Source organism: Pagrus pagrus, assembly GCF_965226575.1.
Source record: "Pagrus pagrus genome assembly, chromosome: 13".
Taxonomy (NCBI): Eukaryota; Metazoa; Chordata; class Actinopteri; order Spariformes; family Sparidae; genus Pagrus; species Pagrus pagrus.
Genome location: NC_140197.1, coordinates 14,833,515 through 14,849,809, shown reverse-complemented (window position 1 = coordinate 14,849,809; position 16,295 = coordinate 14,833,515). Strand labels below are relative to the sequence as shown.

The following is a 16,295-nucleotide window of genomic DNA, read 5'->3' as shown; positions in this document are numbered from 1 at the left end:
CAGAGCAGTAAAAATGAGTTAATGAAGCACCAGCTCATAACCCAGAGCTCACCTCACCTCTCTCTCTCTCTCTCACTGGCCTCTCCCCTGCCTGTGGCAATAATATTTCACTCTCTTCAGAGGACTTTTGTTAAGCTGGGATAGTGGTGGCTTTTTGTTGTTCTACCTGGGAGCTGCATGTTTGCCAACACCTGTTCAAGGATTTCTTTTATTCTGCTTCATTGTTTGCATTTTGAGAGGAATGCATCACTGGGAGTGCAGCCGGATTATTAGCCTGTGTGTGTTTGACAAAGGGGACGTGGTGTGTGAAGATATGTAAACTCAACTCTGACCCATAAGGCCAAAAAATATCATAACAACCGCATGTCTAGAGGCATGTATGCTCACTATACGTACAGTACACAGTCAGCAGAGTGTAGGTCTGTATTGTTCAGCTTCAATAGCAAAACTGGAATGTGACAAACAATGGTGCGTCATGTCGAGCCGCCTCTGAAATGTTACAACAAGCCTGGTTTTGACCAGAACAGAGAAATCTATTCACGGCAGTGTGACGTGACTTTCCAGCATTTTCTCACTTTTGCAGGTGTCTCCTTTGGACATACAAAGAATGTGGAAATCCCGGTCGCTCTGACACACAGATCGTGTTCAATGTTTGGATGCATCCCTGTTTTAAGATAAGCAGCAGATACTGCTGCTGTCATTCATGCAATCATGGGCACAGACTGTGGGAATGTCTGGGACCGAGGGGGAAGCCGTGCTCAGACATGTTATGAAGGACGATGTAAAGTTGTACAGCAAGAAAAGCAAGTTCATGGTGGGATGTCACACACTTGCGTGCATTCCCACGACTCTCAGACTTAAATTTTTACTTCTGGGTCCATTTCAAGAACATATTTAAACACTGGCCTGTAGTGTGAGTAGTGTCTAGATTTAGTTAGTTAGTCTATAGTAAGTTAGACAGTTTCACAAAAATAAAGAGGGACTGAATTATGAGACATCGTGCAATGTTTTGCATTAATTTGGTCCTTTTGTAGTTTTTATGAGTTATTTTTTGTTTGTGCATCACTTTGAGGTCACTTTGTATGACTGGTCATTTTGCATCTCTTAGTGGTAGTTTTGCATCTCTGTATTTGTCTTGCAGTGTTTTGTAGTAGTTTTGCATCTCTGTGGTTGTGTTGTATCATTTTGAGGTCGTTTTGCATCATTTAGTGGTTGTTTTGTGTCTCTGTGGTAGTTTTGTGTTTCTGTCAGTGTTTTTTTAACTTTTGCCTTGCATCATTTTTTGGGGTTTATTTGTATCATTTCGTGGTCGTTTTATGTCTCTTTGTAGTTATCTTGCCTCATTCTATCGTACTTTTGTGTGACTTTATAATCATTTTGTAGTTTGTTGCATTACTGTGTGTTCTTCTTGTCACATTCTAGTAATTTTTTGTCTGTCGGGTGCTTCGTGTCGTAATGTGTAATCGTCTAGCATCATTTTGTGACCATTTAAGGTGTTTGTAGTAGTTTTCCTTTTCTTTGCAGTTGTCTTGTGTCTCTCTGTAACCATTTACATATATAGAAATGTTTACAGTCACTTCATACAAAGGCTGTGATACTACCAAGCCAACTACCTATCATCTACTTACTATGGTCATGGTGGTACTACCAGGGCCATGTGCCACCCTTTGCCTGTGGGGGTCAGTAAAGCTAAGCAATTTAATGGGGTTGCCCAGGCAGCCATTTATCTTGGTGATGAAAGTACCAGAATCCATGGCGAACTAGTTCTACATGCGGACTTACTTAGCCAAGGACGAGACAGTTTGGTTCATCTTTCCGAAGTCTATTAGTTAGATCTAAGCCAGAGTCAAAGTGAAGCCTGGCCCTGTATTTCAATAAGAGTGTAAAAGGACAGAAAAGTACCAGAAGGAAGAAAAAAAAAAGACTCCACAAACAGTTGCAACAGTATCAGGAAATTTTATTTAATTATATGTATATAATTCTGTTTCTTTGTTAATCGTTTAATTCATAATACCCATGAATATACAGACTATAACCCTCAATAACTCATATCTCTTTGACAATCTACTTATATCTTCTTTTAAAATAATTCCTTATAAGATCTTGGAGGGGAAATCAAAGAAAAAAAAGAAAGAGAAAAGTTTCAGAAAGATTGAAAACACTGCCAATAATGATCACGCCCATAAGAGAAAAAAGGAAGAAAAGAAATACAAATAAAAACATCCTAATAATAAAAAAAATGATACAACTTTAACTCCCTTTTATGTAAAAAAAAAAAAAAAAAAGAAAGAAAGAAAATACAACAACTCACCAATATAACAACAATAGCAATAATAAGAACAGCCATTTAAAAACAACAATATCTGGAAACAGGCCTCGTGACGGACAGGCCTTTAGACTTGCCGATACTGTGTGAATGTATATGGTGTGTTTAAGTGCAACTTTTCACAAACACACGGATACACTCCTCAGAAAGAGAAGAGGACATGTGTGTGTGTGTGTGTGTGTGTGTGAGTGTGACAGGAGGATTGCAAAATGTGGTCCTCTTGGTTCGTTCCCATGGTTAGCCGGTGAGATGTTTGGCCTGGTGGCAGGTCGGAGAGAAAAACCAAAACAAAGCAAGCAGGGCCTGGTTGACTGCTGACCAAATATACATATGAAATACATACAAAATGTCTGTGCGACTGTTTTTGTGTTGGTCTCACAGATGTAAAAAGCACAGGTAACTGCAGGGGAGAGGGCCCAAGCTGTGAGGAAACAATACACACTTACAAAACACACGCGCGCACACACATACAGGACAAAAAGAGTCTTGGCTTTATGTTACTGAGGAGCACATAAACACTTGTACAAAGACATAAATTACTGCAGATTCATGACGCTTAACATACACTTAAACTTAAAGCTGAACAAGGAGGATGCAAGACAGGGAGGGAACCAAAACATCAACCTTAAAGGGGAGAGAGCGTGGCTGGAAAGACAAAGTGCAGGCGTGCTGATTGAGTTATGATTGGAGTCAGTTTCCTGCGTGTGTGACCATCCATGATCAATGATCCAGGCAATGATTTTCTGAGGAGGGAAAGTGGCAGCAAAGTCAGTCCCACTGTGAAGAAGCAGACAAAGGGAGCGGGGAGAGGAGGAGGCGGGGAGAGGCAGCCCTTTTGAGTAAAGCGTGGTGAGAGTTAGGGGAGGTTGAACAAAAAAAAAAAAAAAAAAAGGATGAAAATCACCACATGCACCAAAAAGCCTCACACCGATCCCCAGAGTGCTGCTGGCTATGGCTTCGAAGGAAAAACAGCCTATGACGCGGCTCGAGCCCAAGAAAAACAACATCGATAACCGGTGAGTCTGTAAGCATCACAGTCCCGCCCTGACAGACAGACAGAGAGGATCCAGTGCATGTGTTAGTCCATTCAGAGGGAGGGGGAGGGGGGCTCCTCTACTGGTCCCAGTGCAACAGGCAAAAGTTAGTGCAGGCTGAGCTGGTGACTGAGCTGGACTCCAACAAGCAGCGATTAGTACAGTCACATCCAGAGCAAAGAGAGGAGGGGAGCAGACGCCGACAACTGACGGGAACACGGATAATAAACACACATGCACACACTCAAAGAAAAATCACATTGAAGAATAAACACCCAGGATGTTAACAGGAAAGCTCACAGGCAAAGAGGAGAGCAGACAAGAGCGCAGAAACTGGGATATGTACTGTACAACCGTGAAGGGGGGATGGTCGCTTGGCTATGCATGAGCAGGAATAACTGTACATCAGTCTGACGGTATTATGCTGTTGATTATGCCACGTTCATGTCATATCGGAGGTATCATGATAAGTCTGAAATCTTTGATGTATCCATCTTAGCACTGAAGGGTTGGGAAAACAAACCAAATATAGACGCCTAACATCCACCAAAGACTGAACTCTAATGGATACGGCGTTATATTTTCATCCAACCGTCATAAATGCTCTACCATCCATCACCGAATGACTCAAACGCAGCAATTTTCAGCAACACGGCACAGTCTTCTCAGTAGTACTTGTAAAAGGATCTCTAAGCTGCCGCGACAGACAAGTTTTTAGTCCATTTACATTCAGCACTCACATCGATGAGCCAAATAACAAAATGCTTTGTTGGAAAGTGCATTTGCTCTTCTGGAGACTTTCATTCAAGTGTGGCCACTTTGAGTTGATTTTAGGTTTGGGCCTTCGCCGTCAGCTAGGCCCCAGCCTGCATTCACGTTCGACTCCATACAGGGTCAAACAGTAGAAGACAGGGACACGGTACATAAACAGCACGGTGAGGTGGAAAAGCTGATGTCAACCAGGCCCGATTTTCCAGAATACTGTTCGTGTTCCCTGACAACAACAGAGATCCTTCAGTCGGCTGCTACGCGTCTGTAGCAGAAATGTAATTTGATATAGGAATGTTATACTGACACTGGATCAGCTACTTGATGTTGGTTGTATTTCATAGAAAAAGGGGATGTTAGGGGACGATACAGTCATGTTATACCAGCGTCGCGCATCAGTATTCTGGCAGTACTTTCCTTCTAAACACTGTAAAACTTACATTAATTTAAGTAGTTCCTGTGCATTAAATTTCAAATGTTTCAAGTCACGTATGCCGCTAATTTGGGCAAAAGAAAAATGTTTTTACAGAGCACTGTGTATGTTCTGGAAAATGGGGCTTAGTTAGCACTGTTGTAAAATCCGAATGAGAGAAACTATATTTTATGCCGTTTGATTCCATCCGCTTGGTCGAAATCACCTCCTAAATACAACAAACTTTCCACAAATGAAGGGGGGAGTTAAGTTTCGTCTGCCCTTGGTAAAAGATGTAGGTCGAGAAATGCGTTTAAGGTAGAAATCATAAACCACGACAGATATTCCTTAGTCGCTCCCCAGCCAAGTTTCTCACATCTCTCTGCCACTTTGGTTAATTTCAGGAATGCATGCATTCATATGAACATCATACACAGTTTTTTGTTTTGGAAAGGAAAAAGAAAAAGAGCGACGACAAAGAAATCTATAAACCTGCTAACATGCCGGTAAAAACATTGAATGTTTGTCTCAAAATCAAATGTTCAAGAAAAAAAACAAAAAAACAAAACACAAGACTAGCAGATATAAACCCCAAAACATACAAATACGACTCTGAACTGATCCGAAAACACTTGAACGACAGTGTACAAACAAGAACTGCGACAAGCACACTTAAAAAGAAAAAAACAAAGCTTTTATCTTTTTGTATATACATACACACAGCCGATTAGCATCCCCCGATCTTTTAGCCCTCAATTTTTCCCGGTAATGTCATTTACATAGAGCAAGACAAGAGAAGTTATGGTGTTGGTTAATACAGTAGTATGTGTTTACATGAGAGGGAGCGACAGAGAGAGAAACAGGAGAGCTCAGACAGACAGACTGGCAACAGGTGCAGGAGAGGAGAAGGAAGAAAAAAATAGTTGGATGAGGACGGGGACGGGAGAGGAGAGGAGAGTCACTGAAGATGGGACAGGATGAGACAGGATGTTCAAACAGGGTAAACAAACGCGAGGTGAGAGGGGGGAAGAGTCCAACATGGACAAAACTGAAACAGTATGAGTACGCCAGACCCTACCACCCAACCACAGAAATCAAAGTCAAACTTAGCTCTCTTGCAGTAGAAATGGAAAGATAAGCAGTTAAATGTTCATATTTCTTGTTTTTCTCTTTTTGTTGGTTGCTTGAAGATGCATTTTTCTTTTGTTTTAGCATGTCGTTGGGGGTCTTCTTGTTCCAAGCCTCGATGTGGCTTTATCACTCTTTAGGGCTAAACAAAAAAAGAAAAGAAAAGAAAAAGAGATGTACTTAGGCCCTCTTTGGAAACTTCCATTACTTCCTGTAAGATAGGTTGTGACTCACTCACTCACGGTTTGCTAAGAGGATGTGGCAGACGTGAGAACTGAGATGAGTGACTCACATATTATAGTGGATAACTTCAGCCAAACAAATTTGTTAGACTTTAGTAAGTCTGTCATAACTTCAGGGTAATAACTTTCACTTTCTTTCTTTCAATAATTTTCAAGTTCTGAGTGAGATGATCAACATTTATAAAGCAATATATGGTTTTAGATTAAATAAACACCTGTGCAGAACCACTTTATGAAAAAAAACCAAACACCTATTAAATCAATACGTTTATGAAAATAAACGTTAGTAAAGTAAAATGTTATCTCACTTGACAGGAATAAGTGTCAGATTGGAGTCCACAGTCAGAGTCAATTTTCCAGACTAATTCCCCCCACTGGGTATAAAACTCTGGCATTGAATATCATCCCTGATGATAGCAGCAGGACATGAAGACTTTATCACTCTGTAGTTGGTTAGGTAGGTTGGGGTGTGTTTGATCAAATGCATTTGCTCCACTGACATCTAGTGGTCTCAGATCACCACGAACTTTACTTAGAGCTCTCAGATTTTACAGAAAAAAATATCAGGAATGGGCTGAAACAGCTTTGACGGCAGCTTTTTAGTAGAAGTGGTTGATTTTTGACTGATGTTGTACAGGTTTGCCGATTTGCATCAATCTCACCCTCCAAATCAATCAGTAGTTGCAACTATTGAAGATGAAAGCTGAAAAACAAAGTGGTTCTTTTTACTTTCCTTTCCATTAAACTGGACAAAGCGTTCAGCCACACAAAATATAATCTAAAATATATTTTTGCGACCTATACTAGCAGAACACCGTGTTTCTGGGACTGTGTGCGTGTTGGCCGAGTACCTGTGTGTCTCAGGAGCCCTGGTAGGTTGCCTGGAAACGAGCAGTTTCCTCGTAGATCAGTTCCTTCAGCTTCTCCTTGGGAAGGTCATCCAGCTCCATGGAGAAAGTAAAAGGCTCCTCTGCTACTGGCTACACACAAACACATTGAACAAATCTTTAACTACAAGGTAAATCATAGCTTCAACAACAAGGTCTTAGTGGCATAAATTGAAAAGTGTTTGCGCAGTATCTTTAAAAAGGTAACTAAACCAACATTTTCCAGACTCTGAGCCTTTATCATTGCATCTTAATTGTTATAAATGAAATAGGGAAAAATTAAGTTTACAGGAGTCCCTTACACCTACAGCAATCAATGTATATTGTCACTTTTTTATTTTACCGGCTGTTAATATTAACTTTAATTTTATGTTTAAATCATGAATCATGATTATTTAATATTTACTCATTTCAATCGCAGGAGACAAAAAACAAATCTGATGACCGGGTCCTTTCATTCCAAATATTTAAAGATATTTGATTTGCATGATTAAACCACATTATGTTGTAAATTAAGTTTTTTTCAAGAGGTATATTAGAATCCAAGCACGTTCCTAACCTCAGAGCATTTTCCAAAATTTCAAGACTATTCAAACCCTGAAGTTAGGCTTTAAGACCACGTGGGGTTATGTAACCTGAACTGCGCAGTATAATTTCTAAAATGTGACCAGGACACAACAAGAGTGAAAGTGGAAGTGCAAATAAATGGAAGCTGGCAGCCACGCAACAACTACGGTTAAAAATATCCCCATAGTACAGTACACTCTGAGGATTCGGTCTACGCTGGCGTAAGATTTGATATGATTAGCGATTGCATTCTTTAACTTCTAGCAAGCTGAACCACGGAGCAAAACTTTACACTAATTGCATTCCTAACAAGCTAAGAGGATTCCCAGCACAAAGCAGAAAGGCTCACAATTAAATCCTAAACAATGACAAACATGTTTGAATGAATGAGCCCTTCTGCCTCCAACATTTGTGCAAATCTGAAAACTTAGCCCACTTGAGGCGTGTTGTTGTCGTTCTTCAGTCAGCACAAATTTCTCTGTAGAGTACAGTGTTAATATTGATTCTTACTACTGAAATCTGTAGCCTTGAGAAAACTGTCATCAACACAGTCCTTCGTGTCATTTCTTGGCAGCTTTGGCATCCTGTAAGTCGTTTCCTTGCGCTGCAGCAATAATTTGCAATCAGCTTAAATGGCTGTGCGTACCTCATCTGTGGGGTCGTAGTACTGCTCCAGGTAAGGGTGAGCCAGGGCCTCCTCCACGCTGATGCGCTTGATGGGGTTAAAGGTCAACATGCGGCCCAGCAGGTCCAGAGCTGCGTGAGATTAATCAGCTCAGTCAGTGACATGAAATACATTTTATTAATTTTTACTGACCCACACAGCTAAATAACCATGATGTGTTGTAATAATAGACATAGAACAGCTTTGTACAGAGCATCTGACAAATAATAATCACATTAAAATCATGTAATACAGAAATATTCTTTTGGTTTATAGGTGGGTGACAGAAATCTGCTTTAGCCTCCACCTACGTCTTCATATGAGTCCAAAGGTTTTCTTATTTGACACACAACTTTACATTCCAGCATTAGAAATGAGTACGTGCTGCCGTACCTTTTGAGTCGGCCTTGCTGTAGAGCTTCTCCCAGGGCACCTTGGGTTTGTCAGGCAGGGCCTGCAGGTAGTTCCTGGCCTTCAGGTTGATGATGCAGTTCAGATCGTCTTGAGATGGAGAGCCAAGGACGCCTGCACGAAGAGGAGGGTGAGGGACTTTTTAAAAATATGGCTACTCGACAGTGTCTGGAGGGCAGATATGACTTATTTTGCTTTCAGGAACTATGGAAGTTAAGCTTTCAAAACATTGAGTGACTTGAGGGAAAAATACTGTAAAGCTAATAAGTACACGCTGTTTAAATTGGTTGTGATTGAAAGGATAACTCGGCAAACAAAGACTGAAAGAAAATGCACCAAAATCAGGGCTGAGTGATCGTCTTACGAATAAAAATAGCTGATGAACAAATCTGGTGCTTCAGATGACTTCATAGCCATGACATTTTTTAGAAATTAGTCAAAAGTCATACCCAGTATATGGTTGAGCTGGTCCAAGTAGTGTTTCCCTGGGAAGATGGGCCTGTTGGACACCATCTCAGCCAAGATGCAGCCCACTGACCAGATGTCAATGGACTTGGAGTAGCCCTGAGACACAAACACACATGTAGTACATTCAGACAACGAACTGCGAAGCTGACCTGTCCACTACAGAATCCACATCACTTCCCCAGACACCTACCTTTGAGTTGAGCATGATTTCTGGAGCCCTGTACCAACGCGTGGCCACGTACTCGGTCAAGAAACCTGTGTGGTCGTGCTCGGGGTCAGCTATCCGCGCCAAGCCAAAGTCACAGATCTGAGGATGACACAGAGGGTCAGAGGTCAGAAACATCAGTCTTCCGGTTGATATTTACAAGTCAAGCCCCCATGCTCACAGATGATTTAATCTGAACAACTGACAAGACTTTGAGAGTGGGGAGGAAGCTAGAGGAGCCACTCTTGATAGCTCTACAGCTCCACCAGTTCACACTTTTATGCTTCTTTCATGCTTCACTCCTGCCTTTCTCTCTAATCTTCAGCTTGTTTTAACATCTTCTAAATTACCTTTATTTACAGGAAACCTGGGACAGGGGGGTTTGGGATCATGTCATTTTGTATGTCATGTTTATTTTCACTCTTGAAAATGTTCTCAGTTCTTCTGGCCTTTGTATTAGTGCACATCATGACTCATTGATGCTCAAACTCTTTGCTCTCAACTTGGATACTGTTTACTTTAATGTGTGGTTTCCTGCATTTCAGCAACCCTCAATGATTTGATCAGGCGTAAAGCAGTTCCATTTAGCTTAATATTCTGTGGGTACATTTTCTCAAACATAAAAAGCAGTGGATGTAAGTGCCGACCGATCGGCCAGTGAAAGGAATGGGTTGTTTTTCGGAGCGACCTGGTTCTGTGCCAGTCACATTTCCCATATTTTATGTTGTTTACCTAATTGATGTGCACTTGTTCAATTTCAGCTCAGTTTTAGAGTCTTTACAACATTTACGGTCGCACTTTTTAAGAGCTTTTCTCTCCTCTCCTCGGCTGCCCGTCTGTGACTTTTGGAAATTGCACTTGGGGCATCTATATTCTTCATCCACCAGATACATTGATCAGCTACAAGTTATTCAGCATGAAAACATGAATATTCAGCCCTGTGGAGGTGGAAAAAGAAGCAACGACACAACAGGGCAGCTGTTGCCAGCTAAGGAGAGGCCAGGGCCACGCCCTTTACACATGTAGCATCCTGCAGCTGTATTCAGCTACCGACAAGGCCTTTAGAAAAACTCCTTCCCTCCAACCTACATTAGACCAAACTGGATACTTAATATTATCAACTTAGATCAACATGAATAAACCTATGTGTATACATTCCAGCAGTATTTCTGCCAACATGTCAAGTCAATTTCAGTTTTATACAGCGAAACAAATCATAACAGAGGTAATCTTAGGGCACATAGGAAACGTACACACTTGAGAGTAGAGTGGAATGAGGAAAGGGAAATGCCTTCAGAGAACATTTTACAGGGTCCCAAACAAACTGTGAGTCATTTAATACGAGGTATCTGCAAATACCAAATTTGATTCAGTGTTTGCTGCACAGAGAACAGTTAGCCTGGAGGAGCTTAAACTTAGATTAAAAATAGTAAAGCCAGTTTCATTTAGACGAGACATGAGAGGCACACAGGCCAACGGGACACCAGAGTAGGTGACCAAGGCTCTTCTGTGTCATTATAAAACTCTTAAAAGGCCTAAGAAAAGCATATTTTCAAGGCTGAAAGTACGTGTTATTTTAAAGAGAAACAACCCTTTGGCAGAGTCAACGGCATGCAAGGAAGGGCTTGGGTCAATCAGTCAGTCGTATCCTACATTCCTGAGATGCCTTTTCAACTTGCTACGGTTACCAATGCTTTAAGAAGCAACTTAATAATAAGCATTTGACTTGAATGCACCATGTGAGAATATGAACATATGCTGTTTCAACTTTTGTCCCTCATAAATAAACCAGTTAACACATAACTTTGAATCACAGGGAAAATACTTTCAGCAGGCCATCAACTAATGATTATTTCATCGACAATTAGTTATTTTCTGTATTAATCGATTACTTGTTTGCTCTATAAAATGTCAGAAAATGCTGAAAAATGTTGATCAGTGTTTCTGAAAGCCCGAGATATTCAGTTTACTGTGATAGAGGTGTAAAATAAAAACAGAAAATATTCACATTTAAGATGCTGGAATCTGAGAATTTTGGCTTATTTTCTTTAATAAAGTATATAATTGTAGGATTCTCACATATATTATATAAAAAGTGCAGAAGATATATGCAGTATTCTTGTAATGCGGGTGCATGTGAAACAAACCAATCACTAAAATAGCTAAATGATATTTTTTCCTGTTTGGGGTAAAGGGTGCAGACAAAGTAGATGCAGTAGCCTAGTTGTCATCAGTGATGATGGTTTGTGTGTACGTGTGAGCTAACCTTGAGGTCGCAGGTGGTATTGATGAGCAGGTTGGAGGGCTTGAGGTCACGGTGCAACACGTTGGCTGAGTGAATGTACTTGAGGCCTCGCAGGATCTGATAGAGGAAGTAGCAGACGTGGTCGTTGCTCAGCTTCTGGCTCTTCAGCAGCTTGTACAGGTCCGTCTCCATCAGAGTCTGCACGATGTAGCTGGATGGACGCACGGGTCAAGGAGGACAACAACAGTATCCCCTGACACCTGGAGAGTCATGAGGACTGCTCTGAAAATAATTTTGTTATAATAACTTTCTTCCAAATTATTCAGCAAGTTAAGTTTATGAATAAAATCAAACCAGGAGTAGCTGAACCATACTCACATACATACATATTTTCTACCACTTTTATTTAAACCCATAGTTGATTCGAACCTTTAGCTTCCAGCACAATGATTTCTCCGTCATGTTTTCTCGACTTCTATCTTGTAGGGTAAACTGAGATCTTAAACTTGAATTTAGAGAGGTTGGTCATACAGGAGCAAGAGTTGTGATGCAATCATTTTGTTACTTATTTTAAACAACTAACTACAGCAACTAGTGTGTCATTTTAGAGCTACTCAATTATGAAAACACAGAGCACACGGTCACAAGAGCCGGAGTCCTGGGGAGTTGTACGTCCTGTGCAGCACTAAACAAAAAGTCAGTCGATTGGTCGGTCCACCACTTTGGTCGAGACTGAAATATCTCAACAATTATTGGAAGAAATGGCACAAAATTTTGTACAGACTCAAACGGTTCCCAGAGGATGAATGCTGAGTACAGCCTCACAGAGCTGCTGACATGACGGTACATTTTGAGGCCCCAAACGTGGTCAACACAAGTACACCAATGCAAATGACAATGTGTGGCCCGGCGGGCACAAATGTGCAACTCCGGTGAACATATGCCGTGTGCTTTCTAATGGAACAAACAAAGAACATCAGTCGTTAAGAGCTAATCAGAGGGTTTCCATCGCCACAGTATGTATGTTTTATTAATGTGTTCCTGTCTAAATAAAGAGGCGATAAAGAGCTCTGACTAACTGGTCAGCCATTGTTGCTTTCAGTGGAAGTGAAACCAAATGGGCGGGGTCGGCTTTCTCTATTTTTCCATCCTATAGCACCTCCTAGCTACACTGCTAACCCTTCTGTTCCACCAGGTGCGGCTCTATGACGTCATGTCTGCAACGCAGTTTTGTTCCATCCACACCCTGGCTTCAACATTTCATAAGATGTTGTGTTTTTCCACTTCTAAGATTAACCTCTTGTTGTTAGTGGTGTAACAATATACTGGTTGACTCCTGGCCTGGTGCCACTGGTTATGATGTAATGTTGGTGTAGTGATGTAATATTAGATCGGGAGTCTGCAGGGGATGTTTTATTTTGAAAACTGACGAGATGCTCTCTGCCGTTCCTGTGTCTTACTTCCTGCCGACTCAATTTGTGCAACTTGACGCCCTTCCGTCAAAAATAGACATTTTTTCAGCAGAGCATAGAGGGCCGCCTTTGGTGCAATCAGTGGCTGCAAACAGCTCCGACGGCTAAGTTGCAGCCAGAGCGCGAGGCAGCTTTGTCAGGTGGAATCAAGCCATCAGACTACAGCAAGTGCACACGTTAAGATTTTTCAGGTGACACACTCCAGGATGCAACTACACATGAATCGCTAACTGGTGCTGCCATCCCACCATTTGGTTTCATCCGCCCGAATCAGAATTCAGCACAAGTCAACAGCAACACAAAACAACAAAGTGGAGCAACTAAAAAGATCAAACGAGAAAAACAGACACAAAAATACAAGGACATCACACATTTCCTTTGCGTCTTTCAGTGGACAAAGCAGCTTTTCACAGAGAAAGCAGCAACTCACTGACCGGCTGTCGCTACAGTACTGTCCACTGCTAGCTCCTGTACAAATGGTCACTACTGTCCGAGAGGTCTGACCCGAGTAATGTCAGGGGGCAGCAGACATGTTGAGTCTAACCTAGTCAAAATACTCAAATGATCTTCCTGCATCCAGGAGTTCTTCTTACATCTGATCTCCAGAATATAGACACATATCTACATTACTTTATGTCTTTATCATGAAATTTGATTCAACGTCTATTAAACAAATGGCAAAAACTCTTATTTATATTTCATATTCAGCCTTTTAGTTGAGCTCGGGCAGCCATAAACATCAAAAGGAACATAACTTAATAATTACAGTTCCACTGAACGTTGATCACCCCGATCTTGAAGCTCTGTGGAAAGAGTACAGTGCCGGAAAGCTGGATTAATAACTCCTTGTTTTTTTGTTTGGTTTAGCCTCACCACACAGACACATTGCCTCAATAACTTTTAAGTCAGGTGCAGTCACAGCAGAATGCTCAAAGCCACACAGCTAACAGGCAGACACAAAGCAATAAAGAGAAAAATACCCTTAAAAAGTCACTGCACAGTTTTGTTACAGGTTACTGAATGCATCATCACCACATGTTTAAATTAACACCATTAAAAAATAAACCTGCTGCTATTTAAGTGCTTTTTTCAAAAAGGATTTAATAGGATTTGAAAAGAAAACTTAACTTTTTGATCATAAGCACTGATTTGAAAAACTGTTTATATAATAGTTTGATTCAATCCAAGTTTGGGAAATAAGCGAGACCGTTCCTACGAAGCATTAAAGGATACACATCCCTCATGTTGTCAATGTGCCGTGCCCTGAGAATGTCGTTGATGCCGATGATATTCTCATGGTGGAAACGCAGCAGGATCTTGATTTCTCTCAGCGTGCGCTGGCAGTACGTCTGGTGCTCAAACGGGCTGATTTTCTTGATGGCTACGCGCTGGTTTGTCATGTTGTCCAGAGCAGAGCTGCATTGTGGATGAGGAGAGAAGCACAAAACAGGTCTCATGTTACATATTACACACACACACACACACACACACACACACACACACACACACACACACAGACGGTATCAGAAAATGGGCTAAAACTAAGCTCCACAAAGGGCGTTGCAGACTGCCAAGATGCACATGTGACACTTTTGTTTTTGCAGTGTTATGTGGTGAAGTACTGTAGGTGTAGGCCTGAGTGTAGGTGCAGTGTCAGTGTGGTGTAGGTGTAGAGTAGATGGAGAACAGGCAGTGCTGAGAGCAACCGTGAATGGTGCGTTTCTGGGGCGCTTGAATTTAGTGTTTGGGGTGCAACCTATGAAGAACAATCAAACCCTTACCCCACAAAAAACTGTCCACGGCTGATTTTTTTTACACTCACCCTGAACAGGAACAACAGTTACATCACATGTTTCCTATTGGTGAGAGCGCGCTCTCTTATTGCACAACACGCTGAATAAACTGGGCATGTTCGCGGCATGTGAACCTTCTTCAGTGGTTGAAATGTGGTAAGATGAACACACGGCAGAGGATGCTTGGACTGGTTAACATCACATTTGCAACAAAACGTCTGTGCACCCAGATGAGCTGCTGTAAGCATTATGATTGAACTCTAATTAGCCTTCTTTCACTGTGCCAACCAGTGGGTGTTGACAATGTTTACAAACACCAAATGCTGCAACAGTGAGATCACATGACCGTGATGACACAAACAAAATAGCAGTGTGCTGTCCCACTTGTGTTGGTCCTGTTCAAATGGATGTGTGGGCCCAGCTCTCATGCTGCCATCCTCTCTGCACTGACACGCAGCGCTGTCACTTCTGATCGTGTTCACAGTTCAGCCACAGATAGCAATGACTAGGCATTGATGTCAAGTGCAACAGGGTTGCTTAACACGTCCACACAAAGCTGTAGATCACATAAAGCGATAACACGAGGAAAGGCCTCGCCACAACTGACAAATCCCACTCACATCCTCTGCAGCAGCTTTGCTGCAAGGCTCAATGTTCAGCAATTCAGGTAGAGATGAATGTGACTGAGACACTTATGCCGGACGTGTAAAACGACCAAAGTGGTAACCAACTAAAATTATGCGGTCAAGTGCAGTCTGCAAAGGATTTCTCATCGATGAGAACAATCTACGTCCTGCGCAATCACTCCCAATCTTGTTTCCTGTGAGGCTCATAGCCACGCCTGTAGCTAGTCAGCTAACCTGCTCCAACACAACATGAGCTGCACTGAGATTAAAATCATGTCTAAATGACAGGCAGCTGTTTAAACACACACATCGTGACAGCACTTGAATTCACTGGACAGCGCTTGTTGAATACAGCCGCTCGGGTTAGCTGGCTAACAGTATTTGCTAACAAACAGCTTATGTTAGCTAGCACTTTTGATTTAGACACTACTACGATGGCCCGACAGAGACGACAAGCACAACTCACCAAACCATCCCGTAAGCACCCTCCCCGATGTAAGACAGGTTCGTGTAGCGGGGGCCCACGTCGAACATTTGGCCCTTCACGGACTCGCACCCGGGTTTGGGTCCCGCTGCGGGCGCTCCATCATGCGCAACCGTGCCTGCCGCCTCGGCAGCAGCAGCGCCGTCGGTGCCTGCGGCCCCGACCGCTGCGGTGCTGCTCGAATCCGCCATTCTTCCGCTCCGAACCGCTCCTGCTCTGTCAGTGTGTTTCACCGAGGGACCGCCGCCGCTCTCAGCACCGTGTAACGTTCGTCCGAGGATTTAACCGAGCGGATTGTCTGATTGACGGAGCAGAGCGACTCGATCAGGGCCCTCTCTACTACTGACGAGTAAATGGATTTGGTGCGCGAGCGCGGATTTGGTCTCAGCACCGAGCGTAAATGCGCGTGCCAAACTACGGTAATACAGGTGCGTTAGATATGCTCACTGGGCTGGCTTGTTTGGGCGGAGTCGCCTCAGTTGGCTACAGGCGCCGCCTATTCAGCCCCATTGTGACAGCGAAACAAGCGCAGTCTGCAAAATAAACATGCAGCAGCAGCGAGT

The 16,295-nt window shown here is 42.4% G+C and overlaps 1 protein-coding gene across 1 annotated transcript; it reads right to left on the bottom strand.

Moving 5' to 3' along the window:
- Window positions 1-1,940: 1,940 nt before the first annotated feature.
- Window positions 1,941-16,149, bottom strand: mapk3 (mitogen-activated protein kinase 3). The gene is made up of 9 exons (XM_084371546.1): window positions 15,715-16,149; window positions 14,063-14,245; window positions 11,379-11,568; window positions 9,098-9,214; window positions 8,889-9,003; window positions 8,422-8,553; window positions 8,011-8,120; window positions 6,762-6,890; window positions 1,941-5,810 (listed from the first exon to the last, which is right to left on the bottom strand). The coding sequence occupies exons 1-8, from the start codon at window positions 15,921-15,923 to the stop codon at window positions 6,771-6,773; spliced, it is 1,176 nt and encodes a 391-aa protein (XP_084227672.1). The 5' UTR covers window positions 15,924-16,149; the 3' UTR covers window positions 1,941-5,810; window positions 6,762-6,770.
- Between the last annotated feature and the right edge of the window lie 146 nt (window positions 16,150-16,295).